The sequence below is a fragment of the Hippopotamus amphibius genome, chromosome 1, assembly GCF_030028045.1.
Source record: "Hippopotamus amphibius kiboko isolate mHipAmp2 chromosome 1, mHipAmp2.hap2, whole genome shotgun sequence".
Lineage (NCBI taxonomy): Eukaryota > Metazoa > Chordata > Mammalia > Artiodactyla > Hippopotamidae > Hippopotamus > Hippopotamus amphibius.
Genome location: NC_080186.1, coordinates 25,606,474 through 25,631,504, shown reverse-complemented (window position 1 = coordinate 25,631,504; position 25,031 = coordinate 25,606,474). Strand labels below are relative to the sequence as shown.

At 39.0% G+C, this 25,031-nt stretch overlaps 2 protein-coding genes across 6 annotated transcripts in view; one reads left to right on the top strand and one right to left on the bottom strand.

The window, feature by feature from the left end:
- The window catches only part of SYNC (syncoilin, intermediate filament protein), a 17,525-nt gene extending 8,673 nt beyond the window's left edge, over positions 1-8,852 (top strand). Inside the window, exons 3-5 of one of the 3 annotated variants that reach the window (XM_057704067.1) lie at positions 5,226-5,350; positions 5,530-5,606; positions 6,960-8,852. In XM_057704067.1, the coding sequence (XP_057560050.1) occupies positions 5,226-5,350; positions 5,530-5,606; positions 6,960-6,970 (213 nt within the window). In that variant the 3' untranslated portion in view covers positions 6,971-8,852. The remainder of the gene's footprint in view (positions 1-5,225; positions 5,351-5,529; positions 5,607-6,959) is intronic. The other 2 variants (XM_057704081.1, XM_057704074.1) reach the window with 2 other exon arrangements.
- The window catches only part of RBBP4 (RB binding protein 4, chromatin remodeling factor), an 18,375-nt gene continuing 1,797 nt past the window's right edge, over positions 8,454-25,031 (bottom strand). For 2 of the 3 annotated variants that reach the window (XM_057704101.1, XM_057704094.1), the window contains exons 3-12: positions 22,820-22,965; positions 15,397-15,570; positions 14,943-15,058; positions 14,672-14,832; positions 14,451-14,577; positions 14,228-14,305; positions 12,838-12,914; positions 12,681-12,738; positions 12,483-12,593; positions 8,454-9,305 (exon numbers count right to left, since the gene is read on the bottom strand). In XM_057704101.1, coding sequence (XP_057560084.1) covers positions 9,240-9,305; positions 12,483-12,593; positions 12,681-12,738; positions 12,838-12,914; positions 14,228-14,305; positions 14,451-14,577; positions 14,672-14,832; positions 14,943-15,058; positions 15,397-15,570; positions 22,820-22,965 — 1,114 coding nt within the window. In that variant the 3' untranslated portion in view covers positions 8,454-9,239. Of the gene's footprint in view, positions 9,306-12,482; positions 12,594-12,680; positions 12,739-12,837; positions 13,669-14,227; positions 14,306-14,450; positions 14,578-14,671; positions 14,833-14,942; positions 15,059-15,396; positions 15,571-22,819; positions 22,966-25,031 lie in introns of those variants that run through there. The other variant, XM_057704112.1, reaches the window with a different exon arrangement.

Here is a 25,031-nt window from a genome sequence, read left to right as displayed (position 1 = left end):
TATTTTTTTTTAAAAGAGTGCTATGAGATGATGAGATTATTTTTAGCCATGGGTTAAATAAATCAGAGAACCCGTAAGCGAAGACAATGTTATTTGAGCTAGGTATTGAAGTATAAGCAAGATCTAGACCCAGTGCTGTCCAACAGAAATATAGTGCAAGCCACATACATAATTTTATATTTTCTGATAGCTCACATAAAAATAGAAATAGGTGAAGGTAATTTTAATATATCTTATTTAATCCAATAGATCTAAAATTTTCATAGTACTGGACTTGTTTCAGATTTGATGATCTGTGCAGCTTTGCATCTATGAAAAATAATCTTGATGAGTGTCTCCTACTGCTATACCTTAATTAAAGTAGGAATAAAGGTCTGAAGGAGCTAATTCTTCTTCCTGAAATGGCTTCTTCCTCCACTGTTTGCCAAAGGCCATGTATGGCATCTGATTACTTTTCAAGGGTACACTTCACCCTTTTTTTTTTTAATATTTATTTTTTTAAACATTTATTTATTTGTGTTGGGTCTTAGTTGTGGCATGTGGGATCTTTGTTGTGACATGCAGGGTTTTTCATTGCAGCGTCCGGGCTCTTCTCTCTAGTTGTGGCAAGTGGGCTCAGTAGTTGTGGAGTACGGGCTCTAGAGCCTGCAGGCTCAGTGTTGCATCGTGCGGGCTTAGTTGCCCCAAGGCATGTGGGATCTTAGTTCCTCTATTAGGGATCAAACCTGTGTCCCCTGCATTGGATGGTGGATTCTTAACCACCAGGGAAGTCCCTACACTTCACTCTTACTACTTTAAAATTTGCCTCTTTCATCACCATCATTCATTCATTCAAAATATTTTCTAAGTGCCTATTTTCTTTTTCTTTTTTAAAAATTAATTTATTTATTTATTCTTGGCTGTGTTGGGTCTTTGTTGCTGCACACGGGCTTTCCCTAGTTGCAGCGAGTGGGGGCTACTCTTCATTGCAGTGCACGGGCTTCTCTTGTTGCAGATCACAGGCTCTAGGTGCAAGGGCTTCAGTAGTTGTGGCACACGGGCTCAGTAGTTGTGCCTCATGGGCTCTAGAGTGCAGGCTCAGTAGTTGTGGCGGATGGGCTTAGTTGCTCTGCAGCATGTGGGATCTTCCCGGACCAGGGCTCAAACCCATGTCCCCTGCATTGGCAGGCGGATTCTTTACCACTGCACCACCAGGGAAGTCCCTAAGTGCCTATTTTCTATGTGCCAGGCAATGAGCTATATGCTGGCAAGAGAGAAATGGTGGTGGGGGGTGGGGGTGGAGGGCAGTCCCTGACCTCAAAAAGTTTATAGTCCAATTAAAAAGTAATAATAATAAATAAAATAAAAAATACAAAAAAATTGAACAGAAAAAGAAAACAGAAAAAGGAAAAAAAAAATTGGGGGACTTCCTTGGTGTTGCAGTGGTTAAGAATCCTCCTGCCAATGCAGGGGACACAGGTTTGATCCCTAGTAGGGGAACTAAGATCCCACATGCCACGGAGCAACTGAAGCCCATGTGCCACAACTGCTGAGCCTGCACGCCACAACTACTGAAGTACGCTCGCCTAGAGCCCATGCTCCGAAACAAGAGAAGTCAACGCAATGAGAAACTCCCACACTGCAACAAAGAGAAGCCCCCACGCAGCAATGAAGACCCAACACAGCCAGTAAAACAATTAATAAATTTCTTTTTTTTGTTTTGGTGAATTCCTGGGGAAATAAGGGGCAATAGCTAGCATGTACTTCAAGTTCTTTACATGTAATATTTCATTTAATTCTTAACTCAATTTGAAAAATAAGAAAACAGGTGAGTCAGAGAAATCATCTGTGCAGGGTTACACAGCTAGGAAGTGATGGAGGAAGGATGTAGCCCTGTGCAATCTAGCTCAAGTCGACACTCAACCACCAGGTGTTTGAGCTGAGCCTTAAAGAGTGAATTCACTGTGTAGACAAGGGACGGGCATTCTAGGCAGAGGGAACAGCTTATACAAAAGCATGAAAACACAGACATACTGTTATGGGAAGTGAGAAGCTCAGTGTGGCTGGGTCATAAGGAATGTGAGTAGAGAGATGAGGCTGGAGAGGTAGACTGGGACCAGATTATAAAGGGCTTTGTGTATTCTTTAGGTCAGTGGTTTTCCTAAAAAGGTTTTCTTCAAAGCCACAGACCCTTTCCCCAGGACAATTTTATGTGGAATGCCAACATGGAAAACAAAATTTGAGCTACTTTCTAACTAAAGAGTAACAAGGGCACTCCAGCATGGCCTCCTCCTGGGGTTTCACGGAAAACAGCTCGAAGACCATTTAAGAGCCCGCCTATCTATTATCATCTATCTATCATCTATCAATCATCTAAATCTAGCATCTATCTATTTAAACCTATCTACCTATCGCTACTTTTCTCTCTCATGTGAAGGCGATAAAGTAATCGTTAAGCCCATGAACTCTAAGCCAATGGCAAATCCTGGCTCTGCCACTTACTACCTGGGAAACTTTGGACAAACGACTTAACCTCTGTGGTTCAGCTTCCTCACGTGTAAAACGGGATTAACAGGCCTGTTGCAAGGAATGTACTAGCTAATATCTGTAAAGCACTTCTCATGGTGCCTGGCACATAGGTATGTACTCTAAGTGGCAGTGCGAAAGGTAGATTGAAAGAGCCTGGAAAGACCACTTAGAGGGAGAGAGGAGAGACGTAAGGTAAAATGGGTAGAATCTGGTGACTGGTTGCAGTGGGCAGGGTGAGGAATTTGCTGAGAATGATCTCAAAGTTTTTAGCTTGAAATTGGTAGACTTCTAATGCTGTAAGATGGAATATGGTTACTATCTGCATGCTTCACATCAATAAGCATTATGTGTAGGGTGCCAGACATACTAAGAACCAGGAATCTACAATCTGGTTGGGAGTTAGACGTGAATTTAAAAAATTGCAATATAAGGGAGCAGATGCTGTCTAGGTGACAGAAATGGCAGGAGTAAAGGTCCAGAAATCTGACTTGTCAGACTAGAGCAGCACTACCCAACATAAGTATCATGCAAGCCACAGGTGTCATTCAAAAATTTCTAGAGACTTCCCTCGTGGTCCAGGGGATAAGACTCTGAGCTCCCAATGCAGGAGGCCCGGGTTCAATCCCTTGTCAGGGAACTAGATCCCACATGCTGCAACTAAAGAGCCCCCACACAGCAACGAAGATCCCACATGCCTCTGTGCTTCAAATGCAGGGGGTGTGGGTTCAATCCCTAGTTAGGGAACTAATCCCATATGCCATGTAGCGTGGCCAAAAAAAGAACAAAAAGAAATTCTAGTAGCCACATTAAAAAAATGTAAGAAACAGGTGAACTTAGTACATTTTATTTAACCCAGCATAGCAAAAATATTATCACTGTAACATGTAACCAATATTAAAATTTGAGGTATTTAGTATATTTTATATATATACATAGTATATATATATAATAGTATATTTTATATATATTATATATTACATATGTATATAGTATATATATATATTTGGTGTCAAGTCTTAAAAGTCTGCTGTATATCTTACACTCCAGCACATCTCAATTCAGACTAGCCATCTTTCAAGTACTCAATAGCCACATGTGGCTAGTGACTTCCATACTGGACAGTGCAGGAGGAATAATGGAGGTTCTAGTTAGAGGTAAGTGTCAAACTAGCAGGAGTCTGAATGCCACACTAAAGAAAGTGGAAAGTCTATGAAAGACTGAGATGATAAACCAGGGTTTTTGTTGTTGTTGTTTAGGGCTTTTTTGGCCATGCCGTGCGGCATGCAGGATTTTAGTTCCCCGAGCATGGATAGAACCCGTGCCCCTTGAAGTGGAAGCGGGGTCTTAACCACTGGACTGCCAGGGTAGTTCTGATAAAGCAGTTTTTAGAAAGTTAACCCAGTGGTGCTACACAGGATTAAAAATGGAGATTGTCCTTAATTTTTATCACTGTAACAATACTTCCTTCATTCTGTGACAGTTTCTCCCTATCAAGAGCTTATCAGTGATGGTGCAGACTGCCTTCACAAGCACATCTTCTGTATATCCAGCAAACAAGCAGGTTTGCTAGATGGTGAGGCTTGGGAAACTGGGGCACCGGAGGTATGCAGATGCTTTCCTTTAGATAACATGCTCTTAGATGGTAAGGCCACATCTCTGTGTGGTGTCAAAGCATGGCTAGGCACTAAAAAAAGACTTTTTGACAATGCTGATGAAAGTTGAGACTCAGCTAGACTATCAGACATTGCAGACTGACGTGCCATAGGTATATCAAGGATGACTCAGCTAACAAATTATTTAGATCCTTCTAATGACAGTATGCACCTTAATGGATTCCTATTTTATGATTCTTCAAAATCTGAGGTAAACTCATTGCTCCTTAAAAATATGCCTTCCAATTTCAACGCTCCCTTCCCTTCCCAACTCCCCCATGCTTCCTGAGGATCCATGTCAGCTAGCAAGCAAGCCAGACCGATTTGCTGACATCTTCCTTACGTCATTCCTCAGGCATTAATCCTAGGCAAAGACAATTTTCGGAATGCATCCTGTCTGGTTTTGGCAGAATGGGGAATGGTTATCTGAAGACCCCTGAGGGCCTCCAGGGCATAGCACCTTCATCTTCCAACTTAGCACTTGAGAACAAATTGTCCTGATGTAATAAACAAAGAATATAGGAAATTAACAACTATGATACCCTCACTAATAAAGCATCTATTTGCATGCCATGTTGTGGTAAGTACTAAGTAAAGACATCTCTTCTGACTTCAAGGAGCTTCAAATATAATATTCAAGAATTGCTTACACAGACTTGATTTCTTTCAACTTAAATTGTTTAAGTTGTAGGGTATTATAAAAACTACCAATTAACTTAAGGGAAACAAACTTGCACATAGAGCAAGGGGTCTATAAAATTCTTAGTTCACCAACTAGATCAAAACCCTGCCCAACACTTCTTAAAACTGTAAAACAAAAAAGTCCCTCTGAGAACCTGTCCACCCTTTGCAGGATTTTATTAAGAAGCTGTGATTAACAGACAAGACTCCTTTCAGGTCACCATTTTCAAAAACAGTATCATTGTCAAAACACAAAATTCTCTGAATCTGTTTCTCAACCTTAACACTGCTATGGAGATTAAACAATGTGTAAGGAAATATATTATGGACAATGTCAGGTTTTTATTGTTTGGCTCATTAGAAATGTTCTTGGCCCTCATGCAGGAACAGCTGGAGGAAATGGAAGAACGACAGAGGCAGCTAAGAAGCGGGGTGCAACTCCAGCAGCAGAAGAACAAAGAGATGGAGCAGCTAAGGATCAGCCTCGCTGAAGAGCTCTCAAATTACAAGTCAGTTTTTGCTGCTACCCAAATCTCAACTAACACTGGCTGAGGGGATGGTGGGGAGGGCAGATGTTGCTCAGGGGAAATTTCTCTTGACATGAAAAGCAGAAAAAAAAAAAAAAGGGAAAATTCCAAATTGTGCTCATCCATGAACAGATGGAAAATGGCTTTTTTTTTCTTTAAAGGGCTATGCTACCCAAGAGCCTGGAACAGGCTAATGCGCCCATTTCTGAAGCAGGTGGAATGGAGACACAGTCTCAAGGTGATCCTTGTGGGTTACAAGAGTGGTGTCTACATTGTTGCTGCTTTCCTAACCTAACAAGACTAATGCCTTAAAAAAAAACTGTATGTCTACTGACAAACAAGTCATTCAGGGATAACACATACCTCCAAGTTGCTTGGTTTAAGCATTCAGGCTTCATTTGGAAGGTTTCAATTTCTAGTAGGACTTAAAATATGCCCTGATTATCATCAGGAAATCCGGAACAGGATAAAATATCTAGGCTCTGTGCATTCTCACTTTCCTCGCCCTATCTGACCCCATCTGCTATTCATAAACAGTTTCCTTAGAATAGCAGAGAAGGCAGTTAGGGTACCTAATTCAGACAATGACTAAGGAGGCCAAGAAGGCTAAATTAATCTGTTAACAGTCATTTAAAAACATTTGAAGAGGGTGTTGTTTATAGACTGACAGATATGACTATTGCTTAATTTGTGAAACAAGCAACACACCTAATTCATTAATTTCTTTACATACCAATATGTCCTCATATTCTTTATAAAGTCCTAGATTCTCTTGGATAAAGAAGCTAAGGATTAAAAAAGATCAAGCTGGATACTAGATAAATATCCATAAATTTTTATTAATCTCCTAGTTAATCCTACATCTTGGATACAAATTCACAAATAACTATTATAACTGATGCTTTTCCTAAACTACTAGGATTTTTTTTTTCCTTTTTTTTTTTGGCCACCTGCATGGCTTGCAGGAGTTCCCAGACCAGAGATCGAACATGGGCCATAGCAGTGAAAGTGCTGAATCCTAACCACTAGATCACCAGGGAACTCCCACATTAGGATTTTCTTTTTACCTTGTTTTATCCAAGCATAACTGACTACATTTATTGTTTGGGAGATTACTAGAACCTTGTAATTGAAAAAAATGATCTGCTAAATACCTCTGTGTGGATCAGGTGAAAAGTACAACAGAGAAAAGACAATGATTAATCCAAAGAATCGAAACTACAGAATTTCAGGCCTTGTAATACCTGTGTAAAGTTAACGTGGGCTGACAAAATTTTTAGCTAGCTCCTCCCAAAGTCATCCCTGATTATATGCAAATCACATTCTAGAAATCTCTCCCCAACATGGCCTGCACTAACTAGGCTTCAGAAACTCATTGTTAAAAACTTTATACTGGGAATTTCCTGGTGGTCCAGTGGTTAGGACTGGGTGCTTTCACTGTTGGAGGCCCAGGATCAATCCCTGGTCAGGGAACTAACATCCCACAAGCTATGTGGTGCACCCCGTCTCCCCAAACAAACCCACCCCACAAAACTTCGTATTTCAAGTTGCAGAAAGTTTAAACCTATCCTTTTTTCTCTCAACCTTACAGGGGCTGTTTAGAAACATATGGCCGAATCTGTAACCAAGAAACAACAAAAAATTCTTAGCAAAGGATCACTAAGTACCCTTTGGACACACTTTTTTCTAAACAGAGAAGGGAGTGCCAGGGATTTGGCAAGCAGTTCACTCTGGGGAAGTTACAAATACTGGCTGACCTGTTTAAAGAGTCTAGGGCTGGCTGGAGGCAGAACACTATCTGTCAACTCTTGGCTGGATTCTATTTCATAGGCTGCTGGTACTGATCTCAATGCACTGAGGAATGGAAAGATGAGTATCCTGTCACCCATCAGCAACCCTCCACGTGCACATGGAGTAAAGGATGAATGTATGGACACACCCTGCAGTGTTGTAAAGAATGTATCTTGCCTTGTGTTGACCCAAACCAGGAAGTTTTTTGGGAAGACAGGAGTCAAAGAGGCAGCCGATTTTCATTGTATTAAACAGCTGATCCTTGAACAATGTGGGGGTTAATCTGCATATAACTTAGTTGGCCCTTGGTATCCGAGGTTCCTCCACATCTGTGGACTCAACCAACCATTGTAGGTGTAGTAATGTGGTATTTACTATTGAAAAATATCTGTGTATAAGTGAAACTGTGCAGTTCAAACCCACGTTGTTCAAGGGTCAACTGTATATGGGTTTACAATTTGAATTCTTTCGTGCCTTGAGTGTTAACTTTAACTGAATTCCTTTACAAAATTTACTTTAAGTCTATGCTAATTAATGCAGATTTACTCGTGTCAAGGTAATTTTCACTAAAAGCTCTAAAAGAACTACTGACTTACAAAAAAAGAACCTATCCAGATCTCCCCAAAGATCTTGCCTCATGAAAATGATTTTGAGTCAGAGTATCTACTCAGTTAAATTGGGTGATTGAAGACCTGGGCATTTTACCTGGTTATGGCACTTGGCTTTTAAGAGCCTATTTTTCTAACCTCTGAGTACAGGCCCCAGTGAAAAATATACTGGGGAGACTCAAACTCTCTATGAGAAAAGGTCAAACACCTTTTCCAAAGTTAAATTTTGCCTTAAATTCTCTCCACCACACTGCCTCTGACATTCTTGAAAGTTTATGTAGTTCTCTAGAGACAGACCTCAAAAAGATGTTATTTTATCAAAGACTAACCTGTGCACCTCTGAGTCAGTATTTTATGTCTTTCACTTTCTCTGGGAAGGAGTAAAGCTCTTTTCTACACTTCTGGGTCTATTATATTTAATTCTGCTCTTGGTAGTCAAAGACCATAGAAAATAACTGTCATCTGAACAACTCTTCTAGAAGCCAGAGACTGGTGTTTGATGGATGTTATACCTAAATAAAACCCATCACCGTGGGGTTATGTAGAAAAGCAATTTATTCCATTATAAGCACTTACACAGTTAGTCAAGGAGAGTAACAGGCCTGCTGGTGAAACAGGTCACCCAAAATAGAGATGGTATCAAACTAGTGGTCAAGGACTAACTCCTTTAAAAAAAAAAAAAAAAAAAAAGCAACTCTTATCCAGGATTAATTTAATTTTAAAAACAAATACAAGCTATCGATTCACTCTTCTCAACTTAAGTGGACAGTCTACCTGTGGTATAACTGTCAGGTAAAAACATACATCTTTACAACTTGGTGGTCCCAAGTTTTTTTTTTTTTTTTTAAACCATTTCACAGAAAGGAAAGAAATAATAATGACAACAGCTCAAGAAATACACTAACAAGCAAAAATATATGGGGAGAGAGGAACATGTTGTTTTGACTTAACTAAAGAAACTGAGAGGAGACTGGTCTATGTAAGAAAATGTGTATCCTGGAAAGTTCGGTGTGAACATTTTAGAGTAGGAATTTATGACTTGAAGCTCCCGTTTCCTGAATAAAAACGACATCTTGTAGTATTTATACTTCATGGCTCAGACACCTACCTCACTTGCCTCTATTTCTTACTCTAGCCTTTACTTTACTTAAATGAGTCTGAAAAACTTGGGAATATAGCATAAGAAGAAAAATAACCACACACAATATTCCCCTTCTTGTGGCTACTTTAGACCTCTGTTACTAGAAAATTCCTGAAGAAAATTTAAATATAAGTCTGTGGCTTTGCTGAATCAAGAAGCCCCCAGTTACTATTTAGAAAACACCTTCTGTTTGGACTAATAACATTGTTGACAGAACTTATTATAAAGGGATAACCAAACAAAGTCTGTGTCTCAAAACCAGTGTTAAATCAATCTGAGGGTTGAAGGGAAGAAAAGGGGCGTCTAAAATCACGAGAAGTGCAGACATTATCTAGGATCCTTGTCCTTCCGGATCCACGCTTCCTTCAGGGTCTTCGTCATTATAAATGTTCTCTGCCTGCCAAAAACAAGAAAAAAGAGAATAGGGTATTGAGTAAACATGAAAGTTACTTCTTGAAGTTAAGGTTTCCAAACAGACGAGGCCAGGAAGACAGACTGTGGGGCATATAGTCTGTTTTAACTATTCAACTCTACAGCTGTTGGATGAAAGCAGCCATAGACACCCTGCAAATGGATAAGTACAGTCATGTGCCAAAAACACCAGGCAGCTGGCATAGGCCAACCCCCGGATTAGGCTATTCCTCCCAAAATGAAGTATGGTTACCGTTTGTCTTGATAATCAACCTTGAGTTTTTTAACCAAACGTTATTATAAGTCAAAAAGTAAGAACAACACAAATGTCCATTAACTGATGAATGAACAAATAAAATGATACATCCATACAACAGAATATTATTTGGCAATAAAAGTCAGTCACGTATTGTATGATTTCATTTATATTAAATGTGCAGAATAGGCAAATCCATAGACAAAGTAGATTGATGGCTGCCTAGTACCAGGTGGACTGGAGGCAAATGGGAGGGATGGCGACTGGGTGTGGGGTTTCTTTCTGGGGTAACTGACTGTAGTGATGGTTGCACAATTCTGTGACTAAAATTCACTGAATTGTATATAGAAGAAAAAAAGAGAATCCCCAGCACCCAGCAAAACCATGTTCCAAATCTCAATTTATATTTTAAAAAGAGAAACTGCTCTTGCATAAAATAAACTCTACTTGTACTACTTGATAAAATACCCATATCCAAAACCATCTTAAATATAGAAACCACTTTCACATGTGCAAAACTGACTGTTCTTTGTGGATCTACTGTGCACAAATCACCAGGGTAGGTGCTGCAGAGGATGGGATAGTCTTCGCTTATAATCTGAATACAGGGATGAAGAATGTATACAATTGTGTGAGTAGTCTGACAATAAATGTGTGGTATCTTTTCCCCTGACACCAATGGGGTGTCTAACTACTCAGTTCAATCCTGATGCTGACCACTTGGAGGTAGGACTGTGACCAAGGGCTCAATCCCAAGACTATCCTCACTTCAGAGGCCAGTGTCAAGCCCTAAGTGCCCGGGCTACCCAACTACTCCTGCCCAACTTGGCTATACATTTTCTCACAACTTGCTCCCCTCAGGTTTAATGATTTGCTGGAATGACTCACAGAACCCAGGAAAGCGCTTTACTGGTTTATTATAAAAATTGTAACTCAGGAGTGGCCAAATGGAAGAAACGCATAGGGCAAGGTGGGGAGGGAGCACAGAGCTTCCACATTCTCTGGTGGCATCAATATATTCACCAACCCAGAAGCTCACCAAATCAAAAGCTTTTTATGGAGCTCTCCCAAGACTTTTTATAGGGGCCCCCTTAAGTCACCGCCTTAGCCTAAACTCAGGTGTGGCCAAAAGGAGCTACTTATAAATAGCAATAGAGACTCCTACCACTCAGGAAATCCCAAGGGTTTTAGGAACTCTGTGCCAGGAACCTGGACAAAGACCAAATACTTACCACTTATTATATCACAATAATTCTTAAAAAACACTCCACCCCACCCTGCCCCCGCAAAAGGAGTAAAGTAACAACCTGGACTGGAGGTGATGGCCTGGAAGGTAATATAGCTTCATCTCCTACAACATTCCCACAGCAACTACTAAAATACCATTCGTTGACAGGCTATCTAAGGCAGCCCATTTCACTTTCTTGTTGGAACTCTTTAATTTTTTGTATTAATTTTGTGTGGGTATGTTACAAGGAAAAGGGTGAAATAATTTTCTGTTAACACATGAAACATACTTATAAAAAATTATAATATAGAAAGGTATAAAGAATAAAACACAAATTCCCTAAACATACCAACCACATTTTGGCAAAGAGCCTTCTACTGAATAGTTACATACAATTATATATGACTAGATACCCAAATTTTAATATGAGGGATTCTATTATGCTGTTCTACAATCTGCTTTTCTCCTACTTATTAGTATATCATGAATAGCTTGTAAAAATAAGTATACTTTGTTTTGATACATAATATTCCAAAGTATGGATGTAGTATATAATGTGTTAATCTCATAGGCCAGAAATACTCCCATTTTATTTATTTTTGATTAATAGGGCTATTCCGTAAGAAAGTCCTGAATATCAAAATGTTCTTCCTCATGCTGAGCCAAAAACTCACCTTTGGAGCTTCTTCCTGGCTCTAGATCTACTCTGAGACACCAAAAGTTTCTTCTGAATTATTTTCATTTATTAGGCTACTGTCACTTAGAAGTCATACAATTGTTTTTTAAATTGTGGTAAAAAACACATAACAAAATTTACCACTGTAACCATTTTTAACTGTACAATTCAGTGGCATTAAGTCCATTCAGATTGTGTGCAACTATCACCACCATCCATCTCCAGAAAGCAATCATTTCTTGTACTGCTATATATCAGACGCTACAGTTATTTTTATTACATTCCAAGTGCTCCGAAAATTCAAAGATCACCTTCAACTAGGGTATAAAGGCAGGGGATGTTTTTGAAACTTAGGCAAGTTTCATGGAGAAATGGTACTTTTTGATGCTGTGACATTGCAGCAGGAACTGTGCTAGGCATTATCACAAGTCATTTCAAGTGAATGATCATTCTTAGAGATTTGACCGCTAGCAAAGATGGAAAAACAGGAGGCAAGCCAACAACTAGGAGGTTACTGCAATAGCCCCACAAGCAGTAAGGAAAACCTGACCAAAAAACTAGGGTGTGGAGTAGAAACAGGAAAGTTGGTTATGTCTGTTTGCATTTGTAAGATGAGTCAAGTTGGGAGAAACACTGCAGAGATAAACAATATAAAATCTGTTAAGTGAACAGGACCTAGAGGTAAACCGACAGTGGAGGAAGACCTGAGTTTTCAAGACTTGAAAAAACACTGAAGCCATATAGAAAACAGGAAAGTCAGGAGGTACGGGGAGTAAGGAAAGGAAGGAGAGAAGAAAAGATTGGTTTTGTTTAGCTGAGTTCGAGATACCAGTGAGACAACTACATGAAGGTAAAGAGTAGGCAGCTGAAAATAATGTGCAAGTAAATCACACTTGAGATTGAGAGTAAACTGACCAGAGCTGCCAGCTGTATTGATGAAGATAAATATGAAGTGACACTAGGTCTCATGTATCTAAACTTGCCCAAATAAATAAACACTTACCATTTGCCAAACCTGCATGATATTGTCTTCTGATACAGAACAAATCACCCAAGGCTCATTGGGGTTCCAGGAGAAATCAGATATCTTGGCAGTGTGACCACCATGAATAAACTGCAAGAGGGAGGAAAACAGATGAAAAGGAGACAGAGGACAGTAAATCACAAACTACTTCAGTTCTGCTCAATATCTGTAACATACCAACAACTCTGGTGGCCCATCTTCTGCATCTTCTGGGGATTGTTCCTCTCCAATTTTACTAGCACAAAAAGATTTTTAAAAGTTAAAACAGATTTACCTTGAGTAATTCTGGAAACTAAGAAAATAACTCCACAAAGAGTAATTAACAAGAACTCACCTTAAATCCCAGACATTCAGTCTGCGATCAGTACCACTGGAAGCCAAAATAGTCTCATTGTGAGGCGACCACTGAACCTATATACGTAAGAAAAAAAGCCACCAATTATACAATTGAGCGGAGGGACTTCCCTCTGTCCAGTGGTTAAGAATCTGCCTTCCAATGAAGAGGACGGGGGTTCCATCCCTCGTAGGGATCCCACATGCCAAAGCGGCCAGGGTTAACTAAGCCTGTGAGCCACAATGAGAAGCCCACACACCACAACCAAGACCCGACGCAGCCAAAAATAAAAACAAAGAAATAAAATAATGTTTTTTTTTTTAAAAAAAAAAAGTAAAAAAAGAAAATTGAGGGGAAAATACCTAACATATTTAATAATTTAATGCGTTACTAGACCTAGGATATCAGCTTTTGTTCTATTTCACCTTATATTTTTGAAGATCTCATTTATTCTTTTCTTAAAAAAATATTTTAACTCATAGCTATTTTTTTAAATTAATTATTTTATTTTTTACTTTTTGGCCACATTTGGGTCTCCACTGCTGCTTGCAGGCTTTCTCTAGTTGCAGAGAGCAGGGGCTACTCTTTGTTGTGGTGCACGCGCTTCTCATTGCGGTGGCTTATCTTGTTGCGGAGCACAGGCTCAGTAGTTGTGGCACACAAGCTCAGTTGCTCTCAGGCATGTGGGATCTTCCTGGACCAGGGCTCGAACCCGCATCCCCTGCACTGGCAGGCAGATTCTTAACCACTGCACCGCCAGGGAAGCCCTCATTTATTCTTATTGTCTAATTCCAGCTTCCAGCCAAATGTCATCCAATGCTGACCTAAAAACTAAAGTACAGATCACACACACAATAATTATTTACCCAAGTACTTACAATGAATTCAGTATTACACGTAGGACTGACTGCAAAGACTATAATGTACTCCTCACAGTGCTCTTGCATTAAGCTTTGAACACAATGTAATAATTATTTCTTGAACTGAGTCAGAGGGCTTTGCATATTAAGAAAAGGAGCTTAATTAAACTGATGAGGCAGAAAACATGGAGTCAGTACTTTAGGACTGAACTGTGAAATTAACAGATACAGCAAGTTATACAGGATAAAGGAATGGAAATATGGGAAGAGATAAGTGTCTGGAACAAGGCTGATAAAATAATCAGGCACTAAGTTTCTTAAAACCTCAAGAATGCAGGTGACCAATGACCAGTTTGAGAAAGTATAGAAGTAATGGAGGGAAAACAATCCCAATTCATACGGAGATTAGCATAGGTATACAGAAGATTTTTATTATTTATAGCAATGGGATAAAGCACAAGTGTGCCCACTCCCACACCCAGGTTTCTCTTAAAAAAAAAAAAAAAAATAGGAGCATGAGTTTCTCTTACCTGGAATATTTCATCCTTATGTGATTCAAAGGAATGCAACTTAAGTTTCAGATTTCTCAGATCCCACAAGGCAACAGTCTACATACAAGAAGGAAAACAAGAGCAATCGATAGAATTTTTTAATGAGAAAAAAACAAACAAACCCATAACTAAAAGATCTCTGCATTCAAAAGGAGCCAGAGGAATCTACCCTATGTTTTCTCGTAAAATAAATCACACTGACCTTGTCAGCTGATCCTGTGGCAAGAATGAACTCACTATAAGGATTGAAAGAAAGGCAGTTCACTTCAGCAGTGTGCGCATCAACCGAGTGGCTTGGTTTGGAAGTATTGTTTGAACGAGTATCCCAGCTTTAGTAAAGGAGATAAAACAGGAAAAAAGCTTGAAATGGGTAACTCATAGAAAAATTAGATAATATATTGAGATAAAATGGATTCTACTTACATCATAAGTTTCTGATCATCAGCAACTGACCCAAACAGAGACTCATGGAGCAGATGCCAGGAGACGTCTTCTACTACTGCTGTATGCCCTGTAAAGATGGTCTTCGCATCCACGACTTTCCCCTCCTTTGGAACAGCACTGATGTCCCACAGGCAGATGGTCTTAAATGAAAAATTAACACATATATGAGTCTCTAACTTCCCCACACACCCCAGAGAAAAAAATTGATATAACTAGCCCAGATCTGCTTCAAAAAGGAAAGGATACGCACGTGGTCATCTGAAGCACTAAGTAAGTGCCCACTGAGATTTGGGTTCCAAGAAAGCCCATAGCCTTCCTTCTGATGTCCACGGAGACGCAAGTCTGGGTTGCACTCTCCAGAAGGGTCTACAAAGTAACAGATGCATCAAGACTATCCAGTCCACTGCCTCTTTGGATCTACTATGTGTAACGGAATTTTTATCAAGAGGTCTAAAGCTCTTACTGTTTATGAGAAATACAGACCCATTATGACCAAAAAGATAATGCTTAAAAGCTGCACATTCTGTTCTATGTAAAAAAGCATTTTTATCCCCACGTAGGGAAGAAGAATGGAGAGTACCCACACATATCAGTGTAAATCACAAGATGTTAAATTATACAAATAACAAGCAATTAAAATTGAGTGAAGCAATGTATCCCTATAGTGACTCATCATTCGTATTTGAATAGAAGAGGGCAGGTACCTGGTTTAGAAGGATGTTTCGTATAGTCAAAAACAAGAACATCACTGGATGGAGTCTTTGTTGCAATGATGCAAGGGTTCTGGGGCATATAGCGTGCCCTGTTCACTTCTCCTTCATGGTTGATCTTGATTTCTATTTCAATTTTTCCACTAACTGAGCCAAAACCTCCAAATTCTGTAAATAAGATAAATTAACTGCAAATGAGGACAAAGCAAGAGCTAGAGCTACTCTATGTCACTCAAAGTATGACACAGGCAAAACTTTTAATAAAAGAACTGTTATAATACTAGAAATAATCTAAACATTTGTTAGCAGTATAAAGTGCGTTCACACTCCTTTATTTTATTTGATCCTTACCATAACCCTACAGAGTAGAGTTATTGTCTCCAAAAATTGTACCCAGGAAAAGAGAAGCTCAGAGGACCTAGCTTAATTTGTTCATGGTGACCTGACTATGGCAGAGCCTAAACTGAATCCTTATTTTTCTGATCCCCAGCCTGGGTACTCTTTCAGCTACACCTACAGTGATCTAGGTAATTATATACCTAATAAGTATTATATTACTATATAAAAGTAAGGAACAACACTATTGACTCCACTTCAAAAATTCTAAGTCGCTTTCAAGCCTCACTTAAACTGTCAAAAAAATGTGTTCCATAAATAAAATCTAAGTTACTATTTTAATGAATATCAAGTACACAGTGTGCTAGGTACTAGAGTCCTTTTTACTATTCATTTGAAACTCTAATTTGGGATGACCTTTCTGAAATACCCTCACATCTTTCTTCACACCAGTGAGGAAAAACAGAGCCACAACAGCTGGTTCCACTTTCCTGACCCCCAGACTTATACTTGCCAACCAAAGTCCTTGGTTGAAATAAACCAGGTAGGCAAGGACTAGACAAAAACATTTTTTATTTGCGTTTGACTACTGTACGCGCTTACAGAGTTCTCCCAAGTACGATTATAAAATGTATAACAATATAATTTGTGCTTATGTAAATCTTGGCAAAGCAATATTTAAACAAAGGTAGTTAATAATTAGTCACAGAAATACAGAAGGCAGCATGACAAGGTACCTAAGTAACAGTCCGACCATGGCCTAACTGCCTCTGCCACTTACTCTCTTGGTGATTTTGGTAAAGGCCTTCAATTTCTCTGAACCTCAAAAACCTTATCCATAAAACAAAGTTATGAGAGTAACTTGTACATGAAAATGCTGTCAATAGCACTGTTATACAAGTGTTACACTTTGAAGGACAAAAATCTTTTCAAAAAGCAGATACATAGTTGGGTAATATGAGTAGCAGATAACTTTTAACCTCAGAATAACTTTATAAGTTGAAAAGCAGTGGTTCAAACAAGATAAAAACCTAACAATAGTTCTAAATAGACTCTAAAAGAGAAAAAAAGCCACATTAAACAATTTCCCGCCCCCAGAATTCTAGGCCACAAGCATCTACAATGTAAAAAAAGAAGACATGATTATGATATGTGATCTCAAAGAACTTTTAGTCCAAACACAGGGAGATAAGCACACAATTATAGATGACTATAACAAAAAAGAATAATTGCCAGAAAAGAGATACCAATAAGGAAAGAGCAACAGCTGGCAAGAAGCCCAAAAAGCAAGGGGTAATTGTTATATAATGTGGGTTATTTTATTACTAGCTATATACTACTAATCAGAGGGCCCCCTTAACTGTAGTTAAAGTACAGTAATAAGAAATCAGCTTAGAGGATTCACAATTGAGATTTATGAAGATGAGGATTTCCCTATTTAACAAAATAGAGACTCCCCAAACTGAAGGTGATACACAAAAGGCCAAATCTGATGTAGGAAAGGAAGACTGAGGTATCAATGTACAAGAAATTGAATGATTATCAACATCTAACTATATTCCTATTCTGTTTACTTCTCTCCATATAAAATATGATTTAAAAAGACTAAAAGGGACTGCCCTGGTGGCTCAGTGGTTAAGACTCTGCACTCCCAATGCAGGGGGCCTGGGCTTGATCCCTGGTCAGGGAACTAGATCCCACACGCATGCCACAACTAAGGAGCCTGACTGTTGCAACTAAGACCTGGTGCAACCAAATAAATAAACAAAACAAAAAACTGACATTAAAAAAAAACAAAAGACTGACATATAACAATATAGTAAAAGTGTCTAGCTTGATGAATTTTTGCATATGCAAATATCAGGGGAACTACCACCCAGATAAAAATACATACCTCCAGCCCTCTCATTCTCCTGCAAGGCACTACTGTGTCCCTCCCAACCAATACTGCCCAATAAATTAGATGACCAGCATTCTAATTTCTACCACCATGCCATTTTTTCAAATTCATAAACATTTTGGAACTAAGAATAAGTTCTAACATCTTGATTCACATATTCAATTATTTCATGATGTAATACTTGAGGCAAAAGACTAAAGATTACTTAAAAACAAAAATAACTCCCCCCCCCAATAAGTTGCTAAAAATAAACCTTTTGATATTTGAAGATCCTGGTAACAGTGTGAAGTAAAATTTTAAGCCCAATCTACTTTCAGGGCTTAAAATGTGACCACAGTCAGACTGAATCTAATATAAACACACAAATTCTTTTTAATGTCAAAACAAGCCTAAGCCAGTTTTCAGTTCTTTTGCTTTAAAAGTTCAATGATCTTTTGAAGTTGTCTGCCACTAAGTACCTCAAACCAAGTGGGGTCAAGTAGATGGTAATCAATTATAATAGTTCAATCTGAGAGCCCAGGACATTTAATCTGAGAGCAAGGAGATACTAGGAAGCTATCTAACAACCACCCAAGAAGCTTTAAGAAACATTAGTATGCACCTACTTTCACCACTGTCGAGACCATATGGAGAGAGCACCTGCCCCGCTTTAAGCACCAAGCTTGTCCAGTCATCCGAGGATGATTTGAAGGAGGAAGGAGAGGTAAAAGCAAGCAAAAAGGAAGGAATGGGAGCTGATATGCTTTTTAACCTTAGGGCAAGTTACAAAACAACTGTAAGTATCGGTTTCCTTGTGAGGATTAAATAGGCTGATCTACACAGTCATACAAATATATCATACATATTACTGGTATTTTTCATAGTTCCTCTATTATTAAGTATTAGTAAGGAGAATAAAGGTATCATCAGAACATAAAAGTGAATTGGTTTCATGCCACTCAAAAAACTCAGTTCCCAGAAAAAGACTGCAGTGTATATGTTAAAAGATGCCATTTCAAAAACTGGTGAAGACTTATATGTGGAATCTAAAAAAATAATACAAATGAATCTATATACAAAACAGAAGGAGACTCACAGACATAGAAAACAAACTTATGGTTACCAACAGGGAGGGGCTGGGGGGGGAGAAGGATAAACTAGGAGTATGGCAGGGGTCCCCAACCCCCAGACTGGTACTGGTCTGCAGCCGTGAGGAACTGGGCCACACAGCAGGAGGTAAGCAAATAAAGCTTCATCTGCCGCTCCCCATCGCTCCTATTATCATTACCGCCTGAACCATCACTGACATTACCGCCTGAACCACCCCCTGCGCATCGCTCACTTTACCGCCTGGCACCTGACACCCTCCCCCTCAATAGAAAAATTGTCTTCCACGAAACCGGTCCCTGATGCCAAAAAGGTTGGGGACCACTGGGGTATGGGATAAAGAGATACAAACTACTATACATAAAATAGATAAACAACAAGGATTTATTGTATAGCACAAGGAATTATACTCAGTATCTTGTAGTAACTGATAATGGAATATGAAAAAAACCCAAAACCAAAACCAAAAAACCCAAAACCCCAAACCAACCAACCAATGAACCACTATGCTGAACACCTGAAACTAACACAACATTGTAAATCAACTATACTTAAAACAACAAAAACAGTGAAGAAAATGGATTAATCAGCAAATGACATTAAAAAAAATATTGCTAACCACCTAGAAAACAGCTTGGATTCCTATTTCATCCCGAAAACCAAAACAAATACAAGAAAGATTAAAATTTTAATGGTAGAAACATAGAAGTACCAGAAAACAACAGCTAACTATTTTAAAATCTTGGAATGGTGAAGGCCTTTCAATGAATGACGAAATCTGAAGGGCACCAGAGGAAAGTCAGATAATTAAAAATGCACAGCGGTTATGGTATAATTATACATGTAATATACATCTGTACAAAACCCAGTAACTGTCTCAGCATATAATAAAGTGTAGTTGTAATGCTGTTACGGCTTTTCAGAAAAAAAAAAAAAAAAAAAAAAAAGCACAGCGGGACTTCGTTGGTGGCACAGTAGTTAAGAATCCACCTGCCAATGCAGGGGACATGGGTTCAATCCCTGGTCGGGGAAGATCCCACATGCTGTGGAACAACTAAGCCCACGTGCCACAACTACTGAAGCCCACGCACCTAGAGCCTGTGCTCCGCAAGAGAAGCCACCACAATGAGAAGCCGTGCACCAAAACAAAGAGTAGCCCCCTGCTTGCCACAACTAGAGAAAACCCATGTGCAGTAACAAAGACCCAAGGCAGCCAATCAATCAATCAATCAATAAAAATTCACAGCTTCTAGAATAAACAGGACTCAGGATTATAAAATAAACAGGGAAAAAATTATAACTTGTTAGGGATGACATCTTCTATATAGAGATAAATGAAAAGAATAAATGAGTAAAAAACATAAATAGGCAACTCAAGAGAGAGACAGACATAATACAAATATTTTAAAATAAGTCCAACATCACGAATAACTTAAAAAAACCAAAGCAGGGAATTCCCTGGAGGTCCACTGGTTAGGACTCCACAGGTTCACTGTGGAGGGCGTGGATTCCATCTCTGGAAAGGGAATTAAGAGCCCTCAAGCCATGCTGCACAGCCATAAAAAATTAAAAAATTAAAAAAAATAAAAATAAAAAAAGGCAAAAGAAATAAGTGTAGTATTACCTTCAATGTTGGCAAAGGCATGCAGAAACAGACATCAATATATTTGCTATTGGTGAAATTGTGAATCTTTCTTGAAGGGCAACTTAGTACCAGTTATAATTGAAAATGTTCTTCCCATTAGTGTTCCACTTAGATACTTATTCTATGGCAAAACTATGCAAGAGATATGTACAAGAACTGTTTCTATAGCCAAAAGACTGGAAACCACTTAAATGTTAACTGAGGGATGGTTAATTACAGCATAGTATACAGCCATCAAAAGGAGGCACATCTCCTTATGCTAACACAGAAAGATGTCTGAGATACATCAGGCCAGGAAAGTATATTTTATGCTGGATTCCCAGTACCAAGAAAAACTGCCTGGCACACAGTAAGTACTTAACATATTCGTTGAGTGGGTGAGCCAACAAATGGGATAAACCATTCAGAAAACCATCAATTTAACTGTGATCCAGAAGGAACAGATTTATGGGGGGAGGGAGTTGGCATTATTTTATATTTGCTTCAATTTTGGGGGGTGGGGGGGGCTGTGCTGCACTAACTTGCATAATCTTAGTTCCCTAACCAGGGATTCAACCTAGGGCCCCCAAGGTGAGAGCATGGAGTCCTAACCATTGGACCGCCAGGGAATTCCTTGCTTTGATTTTTTTTTTTTTAATTTATTTATTTTATTGGCTGTGTTGGGTCTTTTTTTGCTGTGTGCAGGCTTTCTTTTTAGTTGCAGTGAGTAGGGGCTACTCTTCGTTGTGGTGCGCGGGCTCCTCATTGCCATGGCTTCTCTTGTTGCGGAGCACAGGCTCTAGGCGCATGGGCTTCAGTAGTTGCAGCACATGGGCTCAATAGTTGTGGCTCACGGGCTCTAGAGCACAGGCTCAATAGTTGTGGCGCACAGGCTTAGTTGCTCCGCAGCATGTGGGATCTTCTTGGAGCAGGGATTGAACCCATGTCCCCTGCATTGGCAGGAGGATTCTCAACCACTGCACCACCTAGGAAGCCCCCCTTGCTTTGATTTTTTTTCTTTTTTTTTAGTTGTGGCGCATGGGCTTAGTTGCTCCATGGCATGTGGAATCTTCCCAGGGCAGGGCTCGAACCTGTGTCCCCTGCCTTGGCAGGCGGATTCTTTACCACTGCGCCACCTAGGAAGTCCTTTGCTTTGATTTTTAAAGATGATTTATTACATTATCAATCAGAACATTTGCTTTATGTCTAAATAACCAAAAGTCCTATTTAAAGACAATTATCTTTATTTAATAAGAAGGAAAGGCTGAGAGAGGCTAAATGATTTCTCCTCAAACCACACAGCTAGTAAGCAGCACAACAGGGTCTCAAGCCTGATTTTTTTTTTTTTAAGTTTTTTTGATGTGGACCATTTTTAAAGTCTTTATTGAATTTGTTACAATATTGCTTCTGTTTAATGTTTTGCATTTTTGGCCAGGAGGCATGTGTATAGCTCCCAGACCAGGGATCAAACCCCCACCCCCTGCACTGGAAGGTGAAGTCTTAACTACTGGACTGCAGGAAATTTCCAGTCTTCTGATTCTTCAGCTCAATGTTTTTTCCCCGCCATCACTGATGCCTCCCTAGAGAATAACTCTGCAGTAACCATATCCTATAGTTCACACACTTGGGTCAGTGACACAAAATCCTGTTTGCTGACCTTTATCCTAAGAACTTACTTTGCATTCTGCATTACCCTAAGTTACTGGTAAATACAGAATGATCAAAAGAATATTCACACATTACAATCCTGGCAAATAACTGGAACCCAAAATAACTTATATAAAAGAATAGATTCTGCTAATCAGGAGAAATCTAAGATAAGAAACATTAAACATTCATTTTTTAGAGCACAAATTTCAATACTGAGAGCCTATCTTCTACCTCTCGGTAATAATTTGAGTTCAAGGACAACAATAAAGGAAACCCATTCATTTCTATCTCTTCTGAAAGCGAAAAAGTATTTCATGAACAGTTAAGCCCTTAGTGTTTTTCAATCTTTTTTTCATTATTGCCCCTGTAAGAAACCTTTTAAGACATTTTTCCTGAAACCTGGATGAAATTCTAATACCACAGCTGTGCTTTAAACAGTTCGTAGAATAAGATTGTTTTCACACACACATCCCACTCCGAGAACCACTTTTCACTCCCTCAGGGGCAGTATCTCCCATGTTGAGAATGCAAGCATGCATAGCAAAAACATATGGTGGATTTTTGCTTCTTTCAGTTCTAGGAATTTCCCCACCACCAAATTTAGTAGAAGAAAGTTTACAGAAAAGGTATAGAACCAAGTATGTGTTAAATATGTCCTCTGACATCTAATATCTATACTGCAAAATCAGGCTTTCCAAAGCTTAGTATCTTGTTCCTAACTTGAGAGGCTAGTTTATCAAACTGTACACACTTTTTATAATTCAGAGATATGAAAAATACAACCCATATATCATTCCCTCCTTCACCTTTAAGATTCCTACCTCCTTTTTCACTGTCGTAGTGTGAAGCATCAAACTGAGCATCATCGTTAGGGAGCTGCACACTGGCTATCACAAGGTGGTTTTGTTCATCTGATGTGTGTGTCCCCAGGACAAGTCGATGAATACTGAAATCTTTCCCTTCTGGTCTGTAATAGCAATATATGGTCAGTATTCAAATTAGTACACTAAGAGAGACTATGAAGTCAGTGACATACACGTACGCACAAGGCACTATTATAACCACTATTACTTCGAGAGAAAAGTCATTAAGAGCCATATTTCCTACTTTTCACATATCTTCCATAGAGCTGAGAGTAAGGACCACATAGCACTTAATTTCGTAATTACTTCTTAACTTGGCCAAATATTTAGAATTACTTTGAGGAAAAAGCCTGATAGAATAAAATACGAATTAACTACTCACTCTTTACAAGGAGTTGGAGGGAAAGAAACCAATTGTTGTATATACTAACACTTTAGGTTACTTCATTACATTTACTTCATTAAAAGGGAAAGGAAATAACATCAGGTAAACTAACTGTTTAAATACTACAGAAGCACAAAGGTGATTAAGATGTGATTCCTATTCTCAAAACACCAGGGACAATTAGACAGTCATATACACAAACACTTTAAACATAAGTCAACATATAACTAATGAAAAGTACCCAAGAATATGGAAATTTAGGTAAGAAAGATTACTTCTGGAATAAAGGACATGTTCTCAGAAGAAGTGTTACTTGAGTAGGTCTCAAAATGAGGGGGACAAGGGCTTTAGAAGACAGTATTCTAAGGCAAGTAAGCAAAGGGGAAGGTTACAAAGTGCCAGACACCACGTTATATAGTTCACACACCTCATATCATTTAAACACCATAACAGCACTATGAAGTACTATTCTAATTTAAAGATGGTTTAGGAAAATTAAGCAACTTGCCTGTGATCACACAACTACTAAGTAACAGAACTAAGACCGAAGTCCAAATTTGACTTTGAATGTGGGAAAGCACAGTGGGAGAGAAGACTAGAAAGCAGATTAAAATCAGACTCTAGGGTACTGAATGCCAGCTTAAGGCATTCTGGACCCTTTACTCTACGGAACAAAGAACCATGGAAAATTTTTAAGGGGCACAGCATCATTTGAGTTACCTCAAATGGATTAATTTAACAGTGTAAAGCAGAGGTTCTTCAAGTGTGGTATCAGGAATGACAGCATCAACACCATCTGTGAACTTCAGCATGCAAATTCTCAGATCCACTATAGACCTACTCAATCAGAAACTTGGGGGTGGGGTGGTTTGTGGTGCTCAACCTGTTCCACAGGGAATTCCCTGGCGGTCCAGTAGTTAGGACTCCGCGCTTTCACTTGCCATGGCCTGGGTTCAATCCCTGGTTAGGGAACTAAGATCCCGCAAACTGCAAGGTGCGGCCAATTAAAAAAAAAAAGTTTTATAATCCCTCCAGCTGATTATGATGCCTATTAAAGTTTGAGAAGCCCTGGTCTAGATGGGAAAGATGCTACAAGAATTCACCACAGCTTAAAAATGGACTGTCAAGTGAAGAAAGGGGGAAAAAAATCTAAGAAATGTCAGACAAAAGTCAACTGTGATGAGAAACAATGGGAACAACAGAAAAATGTTCGGTTGGGACCTCCATGGAAAAAATACACTCAGTTTGGAATATGTCATGTTGGGGAAGCCAGTAAGATACTCCAGAGAAGACACCAATAGGGAGCTGAAAATTCAGGTAGAGCTGAGTCTACACATAACCAATAGAAATTCATCTGCACAGAGTTAGTAAGTGTGTATATCCTACATGGAAAAAGTAGAGGAAAGATAACAGGGCTGTCAACATAAAGCTGGGGATACCTGCATTTAGAAAGTTAAAGAAACAGAGGAAGTGAGGGAGAGAAGAATATTACAAAACTACAACTGTATGTTTTTGGTTTTTTTTAAAGAAAAAGAATATGAATAAACACCAAAACACACACACACACACACACACACACACACAGAGAACAGCAGACATTAAAGATAGTTGCTTATAAGTAATCCTCACCCTAAAAAAATAAATCAACAAATAACAGTTTTGAGTGGAATACCAAAAAAAAAAAAGAGAAGGCTATTTGGACCAATGTCTAGTACTGCAGAAAGTTTACCTGATTTACAAAGTAGAAAGCGACTAAGACAACAGCACAGATTTCAGCCTTGGGTT